We start from the raw sequence: 17,364 nt of genomic DNA on the forward strand, positions 1-17,364 counted from the left end.
GAGCCGACCTGGTGGTGGCCTGAGCTCAAACCTGAGAGCAGTGGCTGGCACTATTAAACCCCAGCTGGTTCGGATCAGAGAGGACATTAGCCCAGCCCCCAGCCCATCCAGGTTGCAGCTAGACCCGTGGCTGACAGTCCAATCATGATGGCGGAAGAATGGTGGTGGCCTTTCAGCGGAAGGCAACATGCAACGGGCACTGATTCAAAGTCCAGCTTTGCAACAGGCCCAACATGGCCGGAAGGCCAATTTTTATACATGACAAAGCGGGTCTTGTAGCAGTTAAGGTCATGTATGCAGCATGCCAAACTCATCGAAATGGCTTAAAATGCTCGTTATGACGCCAGCACGTGGGTTATAGTTACAGAACTGCTGGCGTCGTGTAAATGTTGAGCCAGCAGGTGTCAGCAAGCACTTGGATTCTGGCATGGCCCCTGACTGGAGACCTTGTCATGACACTCTTTCTGTCTTGGATTGATTTGGCTCACCAAATTCCTGACTGGACAGTCTGGCTGAAACAGATGTACTGTTACCACAAACTCCCAGTCAAAACACAAGTCTGGGGTGCAAATTGTCGGTAAGCTTCTTTATGAATGTGAATTGGTGTAAAGAGTATAAATATAAAGAGGAAATGAAGAGTATAGTCATAGGGTACCACTCTTCATTCCCATCTTTATATCTACACTATTTAAACCATTCCACTCTCACAGAGTCTTTGATTCATAACCTATGCAATACCTCACTTTAATTCTTCAAGGTATGGTCCTTTCCTAACTCATTCTGAGACTGTCAGTATAATCCCACAGGCCAAAATACGGGAAGGGTGGGATCTGGGCAACTCTACACTTTAGGTAACAATAAACAATACCTACTATGACCAAGATGGTGAATGCACTGATGTGGTAGTTCCTACTGCAGTGAGCTGATGCTGATGTTTGGCAAGGTATATTTTCACTGGTCCAAGCAATGTGCCAATGATTCATAGCCATTCTGGGTGGTCAGCATCTGGTCCAGAGGGGCCAGAAGGGTTAGGTTTAGGTGTCAACATTTATTTATTTTATTTATTTATTTATTGTTCCGTGGGACCAAATTAAGGAGAAGTCTCCATGGTCATGGAATGAGTCAATACATGAAATTATAACACAATAGTAGAAACAGATAAAATTAAATATAAAAAACATATTCAGGCAACAAGTCGTAAGTTTAAATAAGGAAAATCAACAATGTAACACGGGAATTTGCTTATTTTTTAGCTCTTCCAGGAGCTCCTCGACAGAATAGGAGTAGTGAGCCATCAGGAAACTCTTCAGTTTAGACTTAAGAGTTTGGGCTACTGCTAAGATTTTTGAGTTCTTGTGGTAGCTTATTGAAAATGGATGCAGCAGAATACTGCACTCCTTTCTGCACAAGAGTCAAGGAAGTGCATTCCACATGCAGATTTGATTTCTGCCTAGTATTAACTGAGTGAAAGCGGCTAACTCTTGGGAATAGGCTAATATTGCTAACAACAAACGACATTAAAGAAAATATATACTGTGAGGGCAATGTCAAAATTCCCAGACTATTGAATAGGGGTCGACAAGAGGTTCTCGAACTTACACCACATATAGCTCGAACAGCCCGTTTTTGAGCCAAAAATACCCTTTTTGAATCAGAAGAATTACCCCAAAAAATAATACCATACAGCATAAGCGAATGAAAATATGCGAAGTAGACTACTTTTCGTGTTGAAGTGTCATTTATTTCAGATACTGTTCTAATGGTAAATAAAGCAGCATTTAGTTTCTGAACAAGATCCTGGACATGGGCTTTCCACAACAGCTTACTATCTATCCGAACGCCTAGGAACTTGAACTGTTCCGTCTCGCTTATAATATGCCCATTCTGTTTGATCAAAATATTGGTTCTTGTTGAATTGTGAGTTAGAAACTGTAAAAACTGAGTCTTACTGTGATTTAGCATCAAATTATTTTCCACAAGCCACGAACTTATTTCATGAACTACATTATTTGATACTGTTTCAATATTACACACAAGATCCTTCACTACCAAGCTGGTGTCATCAGCAAACAGAAATATTTTTGAATCACCTGTAATACTAGAAGGTATATCATTTATATAAATAAGAAACAGCAGTGGCCCCAGCACCGATCCGTGGGGAACGCCCCACTTAACAGTGCCCCATTGGGACTGAGCATCACTACCACTCTCAATATTGCGGAGAATTACCTTCTGCTTTCTGTTCTTAAAGTAAGAGGTGAACCAATTGTAAGCTACTCCCCTTACTCCATAATGGTCCAACTTCTGCAGTAACATTTTGTGGTCAGCACAGTCAAAAGCCTTCGTTAAATCAAAGAAAACAACTAGCGTTCGCAACCTTTTATTTAATCCGCCCAAAACCTCACAGAGAAAAGAGAATATAGCATTTTCAGTTGTTAAAACATTTCTAAAACCAAACTGTACATCGACAGCAAATTGTGTGAATTTAAATGCTCCAGTAACCTTGTATATACAACCTTCTCGATAACTTTAGCAAACACCGATGGCATAGAAATAGGTCTAAAATTATCAACATTATCCCTGTCTCCCTTTTTATAAAGGGGCTTCACTACCTAATACTTTAATCGGTCAGGAAACCGACCACTCCTAAAGGAAAAGTTACAGATATGGCTAAGTACTGGGCTAACATACATATAACAATACTTCAGTATTCTGCTAGATACCCCGTCATATCCATGAGAGTTCTTGGTCTTTAGTGATTTGATTATTAACTCAATCTCCCTCTTGTCAGTATCATGGAGGAGCATTTCAGGTAACACTCTCGGAACACTTTTTTCTAAGAGCGCTATATGATTCCCTGTTGGGACTAGGTTTCTATTTAGTTCACCTGCTATATTCAGAAACTGATTATTAAGTACTGTACATATATGCGACTTATCAGTAACACGGACATTCCCACTACGCACTGATTCTATATCTTCGACCTGTCTCTGCAGACCAGCCACTTCCTTTATGACTGACCAGATGGTTTAAATTTATCCTGAGGCTTAGCTATTCTATATGCATACCACATACTTTTTGCCTTCCTAATAACATTTTTAAGCACCTTACAATACTGTTGTAATGGGCTGCTGCATTTAGATTTTGCCTGTCTCTAACGTTTTGATATAATTGCCACTTTGTTCTACAAGATATTCTTATCCCTCTAGTCAGCCACCCGGGCTGCCTGTTTGTGCTAGTACCCTGTTTTGAACGTTCTAATGGAAAGCAACTTTCAAAGAGCACGAGAAAAGTCTTGAGAAAAGCATTATATTTATCATCTACTGTATCAGTGCTATAAACATCTTGCCACTTGTTCCTTGATAAGGTTTACAAAGGTCTCTACAGCAACTGGATCAGCTTTCCTAAACAGTTGATAACTATATTTAACATGTGTTGCAGCACAAAAATCTTTTAGAGTTAAAATTTGTGCACCATGATCTGAAAGTCCATTCACTTTTTTGCTAACAGAATGCCCTTCTAGTAATGAGGAATGAACAAAAATGTTGTCTGTGGTTGTTCTACTGTTCCCTTGCACTCTCGTTGGAAAGAATACGGTTTGCATAAGATTATATGAATTAAGGAGGTCTACCAGCATCCTTTTCCTTGCACAATCACTTATGCAATTAATGTTGAAGTCACCACATATAACTAACTTTTTGTATTTCCTATAAAGTGAACCAAGAACCTCCTCTAGCTTTAGCAAAAATGTTGTGAAATCGGAGTCTGGGGATCTATAAATAACAACAGTTAGAAGTTTAGCTCCATTAAATTTAACCACAACATTATCAAAGTGGTCCCTAACAACACTTATCACACAGCCTTCCCAAGACTTGACAACTCTGTAGTGTGGTGCTCAATGGTTCCTTGTTTATACTTCATGCTTGCCAGTACCTGATACAGCACAAAGGATTGTTTTTCCTAAGTATTCCACATCAGTGGTACCTAAGATAGTCTTTAAAATCAGACCACCTGAGTTCATGCAGCCTCTCTCGTGTTGGACTCGTAGAATCAGTTCATAGTCTATAGCTGCCCCTGTAACTGTGCAGAGAAGAACCAGAACAGCTGGTACTCCCCTTGATTGTCATTCAACACTGTTTTATCCTGTATCATGAGTTGCAATTTAACAAAGATTTTCTCCAGTTTTTGAATTTTGTTTTCAGGTGCCCATATGTTAAAGTCCATTCATATTGTCCACTGATGGTCTGGCAGCACTGCATCCGATTACTGGTGAACAGTACGCCACCATTCAAAGGCTGTAGCCTGAGAACCTGTAACTGCACGGCAGTCCCAAGACAGTCGCTATGGCAGTGTTCCTAGATTTCACAATTCCCTCCATCAGGTACTCCGTGGCCGAAGCAGTGCAGCCACCCGTCACCCCTGTGGATTAGATCCATACTGTGGTAGAGGAAAACACTATGTTAGCTTGCTAGGCCAGCCCCTGACTTTGGGATGTACGGATATATTGCAGTAACCACAGGCGTATCTTGTTCCTTTTGTCTGATCTTACCTTTCTTCCTTACCACTTTGCTCCCCACTTTCGGAGGAGTTTCTGGCAACTGAGGCAATGTGTCAGGGTTGCCCTTAAACTGTTACACCCCCCCCCCCCCACCCTCAAGTGTAAAATGGTGACAAAAGTCGGGAGTTGCAGTTTTACATTAACCAGAGCTGTAATTTCAGTTGTTTGATAATGCCTTTTTTACTGTGTACCAAACTTCTTCATTTACTCTCGTTGCACGTAAGGGTTAGAAAACATCACCCATTGTCCAATGTAATACATGGATTTTTTGCTTTTTGCACACCCTCCAGTGGCTCCAGGGTTTTCGTATTTATTTGAAAAACAGTGTAGTGTACAGTAGCGCCATTGCTGTCGACCATTTTATCGACCCTCGTATCGTACAGGCTTTTGTTTGTTTGGTTAGAACAGCTCAGTGTCAGTTAGACCGTCAGTGAGAGAGCACTTAGATTTCCTGCTGCTAATAAGGCGAGTACACCATTCGTTTGTTGCATTTTTTTACGAGCTGCAAACAGGAGTGACTGCAGTAATGGTTAGGAACTGTGATTGTTGTGTACAGATGCGAGCTGAGGTGGCGACACTTCATTCACAGCTCTAGGCTGCTTTGGCTTCCGAAACACAGCTTGTGGCTGCTGCCAAGGGGCATCACTGTGGGGGATCGAATGCGGGGATGCGAGGGACGTCGAGCACGTCCCACGTATCCTCCGATCGGTCCACTGTTGTGGCCGTCACGGGTACTGTGTGCACTGAGGTTGACCCCTCACCTGTTGTCGAGTGGGAGATCATTCCAAAGTCTGGCAGGCAGCGAAAAACTTTCAGTGGCCGATCGTAGGGTCTCCCCGGTTCGTTTGACAAACAGGTTTTGGGTGTCGTCTGTGGCTGACGATGTCTCAGTCGGATGTAGTCGTCCACCCTGTTCCAGAGGAAGCTTCTCAGCCCGCAAGGTCTGGGCATTCACAGGGTGGGTTTGCTAGTAGTTGAGAGCTCCAACGTTAGGCGCATAATGGGGCCCCTTAGGAACATGGCTGCCAAGGAGGGGAAGGAAGCCAGTGTGCATTCTGGGGGGAGTCATTCCGGATGTGGAAAGGGTGCTTCTGGATGCCATGAAGAGTACAGGGTGCAGCCAACTGCAGGTGGTGGCTCATGTCAGTACCAGTGACGTGTTGGATCGGAGCAGATTCTGTCTGGTTTCGGGCGGCTAGCGGAAATGGTAAAGACTGCCAGTCTTGCTTCCAAGATTAATGCGGAGCTCACCATCTGCAGCATTGTCGATAGAACCGACTGTGGTCCTTTGGTGCAGAGCCAAGTGGAGGGTCTGAATCAGAGGCTCAGGCGTTTCTGTGACCGTGTAGGCTGCAGATTCCTTGAATTGCGCCATCGGGTGGTGGGTTTCCGGGTTCCGCTTAATAGGTCAGGAGTCCACTACACACAGGAGGCGGCTACACAGGTAGCAGGGGCTGTTTGGAAGGGACTGGGCGGTTTTTTAGGTTAGAGGGTCTCTGGGAACCACAGAAGGTACGTCTGTCTAAAAGTGGGCAGGTAAAACACAGTAAGGCAATTGTGGAAACGATTGGTCTTGTAGTTGTAAATTGTCATAGCTGTGTTGGGAAAGAACCAGAGCTCCAAGCCCTAATAGAAAATTTAGAATATCAAACAACTGAAAGAGTATTTTTATTACTCCATCCCAAACAAGGACATCAAAACAGGCCTTGAAAATTAGATATCTGTCTTTGTTTTAGCTTCTGGGACTGAATTTGATTTCTGTGCGTGTTCACTCTGTGGTCAGCCTGCTCATGTCATGTAGAGATCAATTGATATATTATGTGCCAGTTATGAAACTTACAACTTATTTGTAATTTGTGCCAGTAATTCCGGAATCTTGCAAATTGGAGTTGGTGTTCCTTCACAGATAACATTGATGTTGAGCAGGTGGTTTGTCTATGTCTCTCTGTTTTCCCCTCATATCCCAGAGTTATTTAATATCCATGTTTGGCTTTCAGTATGAGATTGGAGTTATCACAGCCGATGGTGTGGAGGTTATAGGACCTGTTGATGTTAAAGGCAACTGGGAAGTGGCACATATGATAAGGTAAGTTATGTATCAAGTTTCATAATAAAAATACCTAAAAGTACAGATTCCCCCCCCCCCCCCCCAATTTACGCTTGTACTTCGCTGGTTTAAACATGTGTACATGTGCTCTTAAAGATTAAGAAAACCAGACAAAAGCTGTTTCTAAACTCCAAAAATCAACCAATCTCTCTCTCTCTCTCTCTCTCTCTCTCTCTCTCTCTCTCTTGTATGTTCACTGTAGGGCTCATTACATTTTTTGCAAATTATGAAGCACCATTTGATTGCTACACTTGCTCACAAATTATAGGTATTTAAATAAGCAAGCACACCAGATATTGAAAAACAGTGAAGATTCTCAGTGTGCAGGGCTCCAAGCTGTAATGGAATTTAGATAACATTTTAATTTATTGCACTATGGAATTAGTCTCTCTCCTACCACTTTATTTTTTAGAATCCTTACTAAAGCAAATATTCCCATGTCACTGGTCACCAGGAAAGTGGAAGCCACTTCAGAGTGTAAAAGAGGTATAATGATGGATGAACAGAAATACAGAATATTCTAAGCTCAAACATCATACCTTCCTGGAGGAAAATGAGCTCCATTAAAAAGAATCATTGTAGGTTCAAAAAAAAAAATATATTCTAATGAAACACTTAACTTATTTGCAAAATATCATGTAAAATAATAAATGCAGGTGGAAGGTATTTAATATTATACAATATTGTCAACAAATAACATATGGAGTATCTTCCTGATTTTTTTTTTTTTTTTTTTTTTTTTTTTGCCAGTTCAATGATTTTTTGACCAAAAAAAATCCAGTATGCTATGCTCATGGGAATATGTTAAAAAGAAATGAAAGCCACATCAGATTTATTCCAGAGAAGTCCAATGGAAATGCTTATGTTCTCAATACACACAAACAATCTACCAGAGTGAGTTGGCAATGCTGTGCTAGTTCATTAGCACTACTGCCTACAAAAAATTGTTCAGTAAGTCTGACAGCTGATATGAAAGGATGACAGTAATTAACATTGCACTTATCTAGTAGGATACTGGGAAAGCAATATTGTATCCACAAAACTACAAATGTAAGTGAAGCTGGTATCTGTACAGCTATCGTTGGTTAGAGAATAAATATTTGGGGAATGCCGTCTAACAGTTTTTCTGCCTCCATATCTCGCATAGTGTTTTGTGAAAATAAAATGAGAGATCACAATATATTCTGAAGCATAGAGGCAGTCAGCTTAACTTCACTATATACACAAATAGCATAGAACCAAATGTCAGTGACATATGAAAAATATCTTCTGCCACACACAGCTCAGTCGTGTGCAGAGCATTTATGGTGATGTAGAAAATCCTCAAAACTGTCCCATGAGATCTTGGCCCTTGTGCTTTGTCCCAGAAAATTAGTGAAAACTGAAACTAGTAAATGTCTAATTTGTTGAGCAGTTCAGCATAAACAAGCTCTAGATCTGTTTGCAAACCTCAGCAGAGTTAATGTACCATGCAGCTTGGTAGCACAGTGGTAGTCAAAAATCTAAGTGAAGCTGGTATCTGTACAGCTATCATTGGTGATCTTACAGCTCTTGAGGAATGAAGTTATGATGAAATCTAGACCTTTTGCTGCTTACAGGCGTTGATAAATATTAATGGGGACAGTTGAAAAATGTGTGCCCCGACCTTTTGCTGCTTGCAGGCGTTGGTAAATATTAATGGGCACAGTTGAAAAATGTGTGCCCTGACCAGTCCAGCACACATTTTTCAACTGTCCCCATTAATATTTATCAATGCCTGTAAGCTGTGAAAGGTTTAGATTTCATTACAAATCTAAGGGTCACCATTGTGATCAGTGTTCAATCGTAAGATTTTTGTCTGTCGCTCATCGCGTCTTTTACTTCTAAGAATGTTTGTTACTGTGAAAAATGTTGAGTTGCACCTTAGTTCAATGTCATTGTTAAGCAGTAGATCCCCATATAAATCTGGCTAGGTGTCAGTTCAAAGGTCGAAGAATGGCAAGTGTGTGTGATCTCCAGTAGGACCATGCTTAGTAAAGCTCTGGTGTTGAGACTAACCTTTGGGTTGATGACAGCTGAATCTCAAATAAATAAATAAATAAATAAAATTTAATTTTAAAAAAATGATGGGTGCTGAAGAACTTCACAGAACTACAGAATTTTAAGCAGGACATTTTTATTCCAGCGTAACTGCATTATATTTTATCTTCCTGCAATATGTTTTGGGCATACCACATCAGGATGTTTGTGAATTACAAAATAAAGCTCTCTGGGAAGGTTCTGTGTTGCCTAATTTCACCTTTTATGGTCATAAAAGAAATTTTTTTACAAAAAGCTTGAAGATATGTCATCTTAATGTTTTAAGAGTTAACCCTTTCACTGCTGTGGATGTGTACACATGTCCCACTCTGCCATTGCCCAGGTGCTGTGGACTTGTATAGGTGTACCGCATGGATTTTGTCACAGTGCTATTGATATCTGTACGCATGCTGAGTCACCAACCTCTCACTGTCGGAGGATGAACTGCTTCCATATCTCGGTGAACAGAAAAGTTTCAAGTATTTATCATACTCTTCGCGCGTGCTATCATTTGCAAAAACCTTGTATTCATCTTGAACCATTTATGAAATATGATGATCATTATAACCATGTAATTCCTGATTTTCAGGAACAGAAATGAGCACGATTCAAATGACCCATTGGATATAAAAATCAATAACTTGAGAACATAATGAGATATTGTTCTGTGGTCAATTTTAAATAAAACTTTCATATATTATGTTCATTTCATATACTTCAGTATATGAACTAAAATCAAAAGTTGACGTAACGAGTTTTTACCTCTGCAAACAAAATGGTGTGCAATATTTCACTTAATTTGATGCAGCACGGTATGTCGAATAACGAAAAGATATTCAGTCCGTTAGCGAATGGAGGTATCAGATTGTAAGGGTGCAAAAATCAAAATTTTTCAGTAAATAGTTTTCTTAAGATAAGTGTAGTATCGTAGCATGTTGATATTGCTGGATCCACCACCTCGAAGATTCGTGTGGGTGCCACAAGCGGCTCTTTCAGCATCACTACCATTGAAGAACCTCCAGACTGCTGACTAATGAAGAATGCCAGGACGGTATTATAAGCAGTGGGCACGTGGGCCCAGTCTTCTATTTCAACGTTGCTTCTAGTCGAGATTATTTCTACCTGCTAGTTGATGCTGAATGTTACAGAGTTGTTGATAGTTAGATCTATCGGCAAACATTCAGTATACCTAAGACATGCCTATGCTGGACCTCTGGTTATAGCTAGTCACGTCTACTACAAACTGTCAGCAGTGAAATATTTCTTTCACACAGGTTGAGTAAAATATATTTATTTAAACTGCACTTGTGTCAACTAATGGTTTGCTTGCCTGTCCAGATTTCTAAGACAACAGATCCCATTGGCCACCTCCCACCCATTTACAATTAGCAATGAGGACGTAACATTTGACTCCTCAGAACGTAAGTTACCCAACTCGCATCGTAACAACAAGTGTGTCGTAATGGGTGGAACGTAATTTCTCAGCTTAGGTATCGGCATTTGACGAGCAGTACAGCCACAACAAAGCATGCTCAGGACAGAATGTCGAGAGCACGTCTTTAGCAGCAAATGTGTTAAAACAGATATTCATATCTCCATATAAGCCATTGATTTAGAATTACTTGCTGTATAGTGTGCTGCAATATCCATTGCAACAAATAGGATACGGCTTACAATATTGCCTCATAATTCACATATTTTGGTATGTCTCTGATCTACATAAATAAAGGGCAACTGGTTTGTATATGCAAAGGATGTTGAAGTTGTCAGTGTATTTTTATTGCAGAATTCAATCAACCCACTTGCAGTGCAGGTGCTTAAAGTCACTCTAAAAGGGCAAACTTGTGAAGAAGTCTGTATTTTAGAAAACTTGAGTGACTGGTATAATACATATCACCAATTTTATTGTTATTGGTAAATAAACAGAAAGCACGGAAACAGGTGTTCAGAGCTAAGTAAATCACATGTAGCTACCGGAAACAATGAAAAATGAAACATAATCAATTATTACACCATTAAAGAGTAATTAATCCCTTTGATATGAACAAATTTAAAGGATGATTATGAAGACGGGTGTACATTGTGTTAGTTGTTCTGTCACCAGGTCTTTCAGGTGTGGCCAATTTTCTGACAAATTAAAATACTAGTTATTGAAACCACCTTATAAAAAGGATGGAAGTGAGACAATTACCAGACAATTTCTTTCCTACCAGTGTTTTCAAAAGTTTTTGAGAAAGCGATGTGTACCTCTGTACATTTAATTTGCTGTCATCCCTTCTGTTTGGCTTCGGGAAAGGAGTATTCAAAGAAAATGCAATTTTTTGTGTGTGAGATAATAGCAGGGCTAAACAATAGTTTGAGGACAGTTGGTATTTTTCTTTGATGTAACAAAAGCATCCCCCAATAAACAGTGAACCTTGGCAAGGGCGAGTGGTTTGTGTGCCTGTGTGATACAGATAGCTGTAGTAGAGCTGCAACCTTATCAGAGGGGTAACTGTGGAGAGGCCAGACAAACATTTGGCTCTTGAAGAGGGACCCAACCTTTTCAGTAGCTGGGGGGAAGGTGGGTGGCACCAGTCTGGATAATTGACTGATCTGCCCTTACAACATTAGGCATCATGGCCCCGCTATGTTGGTACAGTGACCAGCTAAAAACAAGGGGAAACTATAGTCATTGTATGTCCTGGGCACATACAGATCTACTGTGTTGCTTAACAATGGTGGTGTCCTTTTTGTTAAAATATTCAGGAGGATGTTGTAATCAGGAGAAATATAAAAATGGTGTTACATGAAGGTAGTTGCAAAGATCTCTAGGCTTTGTTATGTCATCATTCCATACACATGCTGGAAAAGGTACTAAGATGTACCTTGTGCACAGAATGCAACTGTGTGAAAATGCATGAAAGTAAATATCAAGTTCATAAATGATGATCAGTGGCAGTCCTCTATATGTCAAGCATTTAGCAGAAAACTGTTTAAAGGACAGTCTAACACTTTGGGAAAAGGTTATAAATACAGTTAAAGAAGATCTAGCTGCAATTTGTTTGAACATGAACTTCTGAAAAAACACACAATAGTGATGGGAATAACTATCTGCTGATTGCTAAGATGTAAGTCATCTCAGTGTTCTTTAGGTGTCACAGGAAGAGGAAGTTAATGTTCTAAAAGTAGATTTGGCTACATCACATTTGGAATATGAAGACCATATGAAGAAATATTTTGTAGTAAAGATAAAACTGACAACAGAGAGTGATAAACACATAACTGGTGTATTGTGTTCACATGTGGCTACAAATGCCGATAACCACCACCACATTATTATGAACAAGGATTGTGACTCTAGTGCTTAAAAAAAAAACCTTCCAGGAATAATGTGTGTCCCGCCAGTGATGAAATGCAATCCCAACTGTAGTATAACTCCATCATCACACACCTCACGCTTTTCTACACAATGGAAAACTAAATTGCTAGCTAAATACAGTGTCAATTCAAATAAAAAAGAATGAGGCAATAAACACAATGTGTTGTTTTTGGTGGACAGTCACAGCAGGACACTAACTAGTGTATTAAGTGACATAAAAAGTGGCATTGCAGATGCTGGAATCATAAAACTGGGAGCAAAGAAGAATGCTGGCCTAGAAGACATCAGCCAAAATAAAATAATGGAGCAAGAAATTATATTGTGCATTCAAGTGGCTCCAATAATGTGGCATGTAATGAAGCAGATGCCTGTACTACAGCTATAGAAATGTTCTTATAACATAACCAATCAAAAAATCCTGTTTTTGTTAACAATACTCTACAGATAAGATTTAACTTTGCATGTGTTAATAGAGAAATACTTAAAACGAATACTCTGATCATACAACTTTGTTCACAGTATAGTTGTGACATTATAGATGTAGGCAATATTGATCCGCAGTCAGTCCTATCGACGATGCTGCAGATGGTGAGCTCTGCTTTCATCCCGCTAGCGAGACTGGCAGTCTTCACCAAATCAGATAGCCGCCGGAAGCCAGAGAGGATTTCCTCAGATCCATAGCGACACACATCATTGGTGCCGACATGAGCGACCACCTGCAGATGGGTGCACCCTGTACCCTTCATGGCATCCGGAAGGACCCTTTCCACATCTGGAATGACTCCCCCCCCGGTATGCACACGGAGTGCACATTGGTTTTCTTCCCCTCTCTTGCTGCCATATCCCTAAGGGGCCCCATTACGCGCCTGAAGTTGGAGCTCCCAACTACCAGTAAGCCCACCCTCTGCGACCGCCTGGATCTTGCAGACTGAAGGGCAACCTCTGGAACAGGACAATCAGCCATTACTACTTTAATTCCTTTGTTTATAAATTTTGTAATCATCATTCTGCGAACTAATTTACTGACTTGTTACACGACCAAGTATAAATAAAAAATTAGGATATTATTTGACTGCTCAGTAAAATGTGTGTGTATAGCTCAACTTTCAAAATATTGATTAATTTTACATTATCTAATCTATGAAGGATATGATCCAGTATCAAGAAGTACTGTTAAATTCGTTTATGAAGTATACCAAATTTGGGATTTTTTAAACTATCCCAGATTGTATTGTAATATAGTTGACAGGACAACAATCATTATTATATGATTAACAAGTGTTAGTATTCAGGTGCTAGTAGGTCTGATGCTCACTGTGTAAGCTACCACTGACAACTGTTTGATAATTAATTGCTAGATAAGAACATAGAACAACAAGAAGAAAACTAGAACACAGTCGTCTGCATTTGGTTTTATCTAATCACAAATGTTTTTCTGGATATTGTTACATTTGAATAGCAAAATGCCAAGGAGGAAATAAAAACATAAATAATTGTATTTTATAATTACTTGCAGTAAACTTTTATGCCATTCAATTTTCATATTTTTTTGTTGTTTGTGTGTGTGTTTAATTTTTTTGTGACAGAGCAAACCACTATCTTGTGACACATTGTCATACAGAAATGACTTCATTTCCAGAAACAGTATTTTTCATATTTTTAATGGCTTATGTGGTGTAATTGGTAAGAATTCATATTTCAGTTAATTTTAATTGTGCATTTTTTGGGAAATGGTTTGATGCACTTTTTGCATTACTAAGCAGGGGAGTCAGTTGGTGAGGTTGTGATGGAGACAGTTTTCATAGTCCAATTACAATGAGTACTTAAATATTTTAAGAGAAAATATTACAAGTAAATTATATATGTAATACAAAAATGACATTTACACATTAAATATGGAACTTAAGAAACAGCTTAAGTTATTTAATCAGCATCAGTCCATTGTTCACAGACATCTTTATACCTCATTAACAAATTAATGCCTAAAAGTACTTCTTCCTTCTGTGAACAAGACCTGAATCCATTTTTTAATGTTGTTGCCTGTATAAATTGCTGAAGAGTGATATGATTCAACAGACATACATTTGAAAAGAGTATACACAAAGATGATGTGACTTACCAAACGAAAGCGCTGGCAGGTCGATAGACACACAAAATTCTAGCTTTTGCAACCAACGGTTGCCTCGTCGGGTTGCCTTTCCTGACGAGGCAACCATTGGTTGCGAAAGCCAATTGCAGGAGAGGAAAGACTTACCTTAGGGGGGGAAAAAAGGACAGGTAATACACTCGCACGCACGCACACACACACACACACACACACACACACACACACACACACACACACATCCATCCGCACATACACAGACACAAGCAGACTAAAACATGCTGAGAAAATTTATGTGAAATGTATTATTTACAAATGTCTGCTTGTGTCTGTGTATGTGCGGATGTGTGTGTGTGTGTGTGTGTGTGTGTGTGTGTGTGCGCGCGCGCGCGCGAGTGTATACCTGTCCTTTTTTCCCCCTAAGGTAAGTCTTTCTGCTCCCGGGATTGGAATGACTCCTTACCCTCTCCCTTAAAACCCACATCCTTTCGTCTTTCCCTCTCCTTCCCTCTTTCCTGATGAAGCAACTGTTGGTTGTGAAAGCTTGAATTTTGTGTGTGTGTTTGTGTTCCTTTGTGTGTCTATCGACGTCTAATGAGGCACCCAAAGGCTGTGTGTAAATTCTCGGTGCAGATGCAATGTCAACATTGCACCATATTGGCTAGATATGGAGGACAGGATATCTTAGAAGACTGTTGCAGGCATCTGAACTGAAATGTCGGAGAGAGAGAGAGAGAGAGAGAGAGAGAGAGAGAGAGAGAGAGAGAGAGAGAAATTCATCATGGGTTTATGGGTTTCATTTTGGAACCTGATTCTTCTAACAGAAGGCTTTCTTTAATCTGTTTTCCTGTAGTCATTTCACAACACATATCTGCAAGTGGGAAATAAATCTGTTATGTCCAAACATATTCTAAAAATCATATCTAAAATTAGTCTTATTGCCCTTCCCATAATCATAACGTTACACTACAATAAAATGTTAATTAATTTTCCTTCTTACTGTGAATAATTTGATGTCACTTTCAATGTAACATGCAATAATGAAAATTTTGTATTCTTATGAAAAGTTTTGCCAAAGAATTCTGAAATATAAAGCAAAAGCATTTTAGTACTTACCAAAAATTATGCTATTGTGAAACAATGGGTCCAAATGTCATGCTGTACACAATTAACGACAGTGTGACTAGAAGTTAAAGGCACGTATGAGCCAAGTAATCAGTATATGACATCTTTTTGCTCACAGTAGATTTACATGTAATAGGTGACTGGTAGCTCTCATCACTAAAACAGCACAAAACAAAAGGTTCTGAAGTATGTATGAAAAGTACATCACCAGGTAGCAATAGAAGTAATTTTTCTGTTCAATAAATTGCATCACTGTGCCACAAAGGTACAACACACCAAGCTGTTCTGTCATAACAAAGGACTTCTTTTTGCTTAAATCCATCCTTGTGTTACCTAAAAATGTCGTACTCAAGATTGTGTAGTTCTCGAGTGTGGGGTGTCATGGGCAACTTTCATTGTAAAACTTGTAACAACATTGTGTGGTAATGTAACACTATTTTCTTACTGTTAACTTCCTACACGGTCCTAACTGGACTTTCTTGTAAATCTTGCAGATCACATAAAATACATGCTTTGTGATTAATGAGAGAAAAATTACAGAACACTGGGAAATAATATTGCAGAGTTCCAGATTGTAAATGTGTGCATAAAGTATGCTTGCCATGAATGTGGAAAATTATAGAACAAGTATGTTTTTCAGTATTTTTGTCATAAACAAATCAGTGACCTACTGTGTTTTGATTGAAATCTTGAGGAAACTGCTTGCAAAGGTGTAAAAGAGAGATACTGGGAGGTGCAGCTCAAAGGCCTGTGTTTTAGGAATACTAGTAAAAAATAATTTTTTAGGTGGAGATGCAGTAGCGGTATGGTATAGTTAAATCTATTTTGGGGAAGACAGATGCCAGGCTGAAATTTGTTGTAAGGATCCTAATGAATTCTGGTCATTCAAGTATTACACAATAAAAAATCTCAGGAAGAATACAGGCTGCATTCTGCCTTCCTCTAGATTGTAAGTTTTAAATTTTCACACCACACTTTACCATAAAACTGCGATTATTTTTGTATAGTCTGCATTTATATAATTATCGTAGTGTCTGTTTCTAATGAAGTCTTTATTTTCAGGGGCTATGAGTGATAACTGTATGCTGTTCCCCTGAGGCCATTCTTCATTTGGTTGTTAAGTGGTAAACTAAAATGATTTTTTTTTTGTCAAACTTTCAATAAAGTGTTTTTTCCAACACAGTTATTTTATTTATAACAGTTATTAAAAATTATGATGATTTATACTTAGTTTTGTCACATTCATTGCTGAAGTAACAATCGTACTTGCCTCTAAAGTTTTTGATACTGGAATTTTTGGAGGTTAACTGTAAAGAGCTTGTTCTGTATGGGTCATTTTTATAAGAGTGGTATAAAATGATGACTTGTAAATAACATATGTATGAAGTTCATTGATGGTGCCCTAAGCTTGGCATAAATGTTTGTACATTAAATATGAGCAAGCTAAGGGTGTACAAGCTAAATTCTTATTCTTACTATTCTTGTCTTGTTTCCCAATTTATGACTGTTGTTTCAAAATTCTTCTTGTGGTGTGTGTTATTTGAAAAACCATAATTAACTATTAAAAGTATAGCAATGTATTGAAATGTTCTGAAAGGCACTGAATAGAAACTATGTACATTAACGATACAATACAAGCTATCGGTTTCCAAATAGTGCTCTTGAATACTAGGAAAAATCTTTTGCACAGATGCAGTATTAACTAAATGAAGACGCTTAAGTAATATGTGAAATACAGTATTGATCTTTATTTGTACAAGGTGTATATGCCCCGGGAAATCCCAAAAAACCTGAGAATTTCATCATCTGAAACAAAACTGGGAATTTTGCATTGTTTCAGTTTTCCGTCAAATTTTCATAATTTTGACTGTTTAGAACTGATACTCTAACAAAGAATTTTACTTTAGCCCACTGCTGCAGAATAATACTGCAGCAATAAAACATAAATGAGAGAATAGTGCCAAAATAAAATTTTAGTTGCAAAGAAAATGCCCAATTTACAACAACAAAACACATAGCACACACAAGTGTTTGCCAACAGCAAAATGTGT

General features: G+C 38.9%; 1 protein-coding gene across 1 annotated transcript in view; it reads left to right on the plus strand.

Annotated features, from left to right (window-relative positions):
* Positions 1-16,491, plus strand: part of LOC126248675 (proteasome subunit beta type-4-like) — a 33,183-nt gene extending 16,692 nt beyond the window's left edge. Inside the window, exons 5-6 of the mRNA XM_049949907.1 lie at positions 6,556-6,644; positions 16,376-16,491. Of these exons, the coding sequence (XP_049805864.1) occupies positions 6,556-6,644; positions 16,376-16,388 (102 nt within the window). The 3' untranslated portion in view covers positions 16,389-16,491. The remainder of the gene's footprint in view (positions 1-6,555; positions 6,645-16,375) is intronic.
* Positions 16,492-17,364: the final 873 nt, after the last annotated feature.

The sequence above is a fragment of the Schistocerca nitens genome, chromosome 3 (genome assembly GCF_023898315.1).
Source record: "Schistocerca nitens isolate TAMUIC-IGC-003100 chromosome 3, iqSchNite1.1, whole genome shotgun sequence".
NCBI lineage: Eukaryota > Metazoa > Arthropoda > Insecta > Orthoptera > Acrididae > Schistocerca > Schistocerca nitens.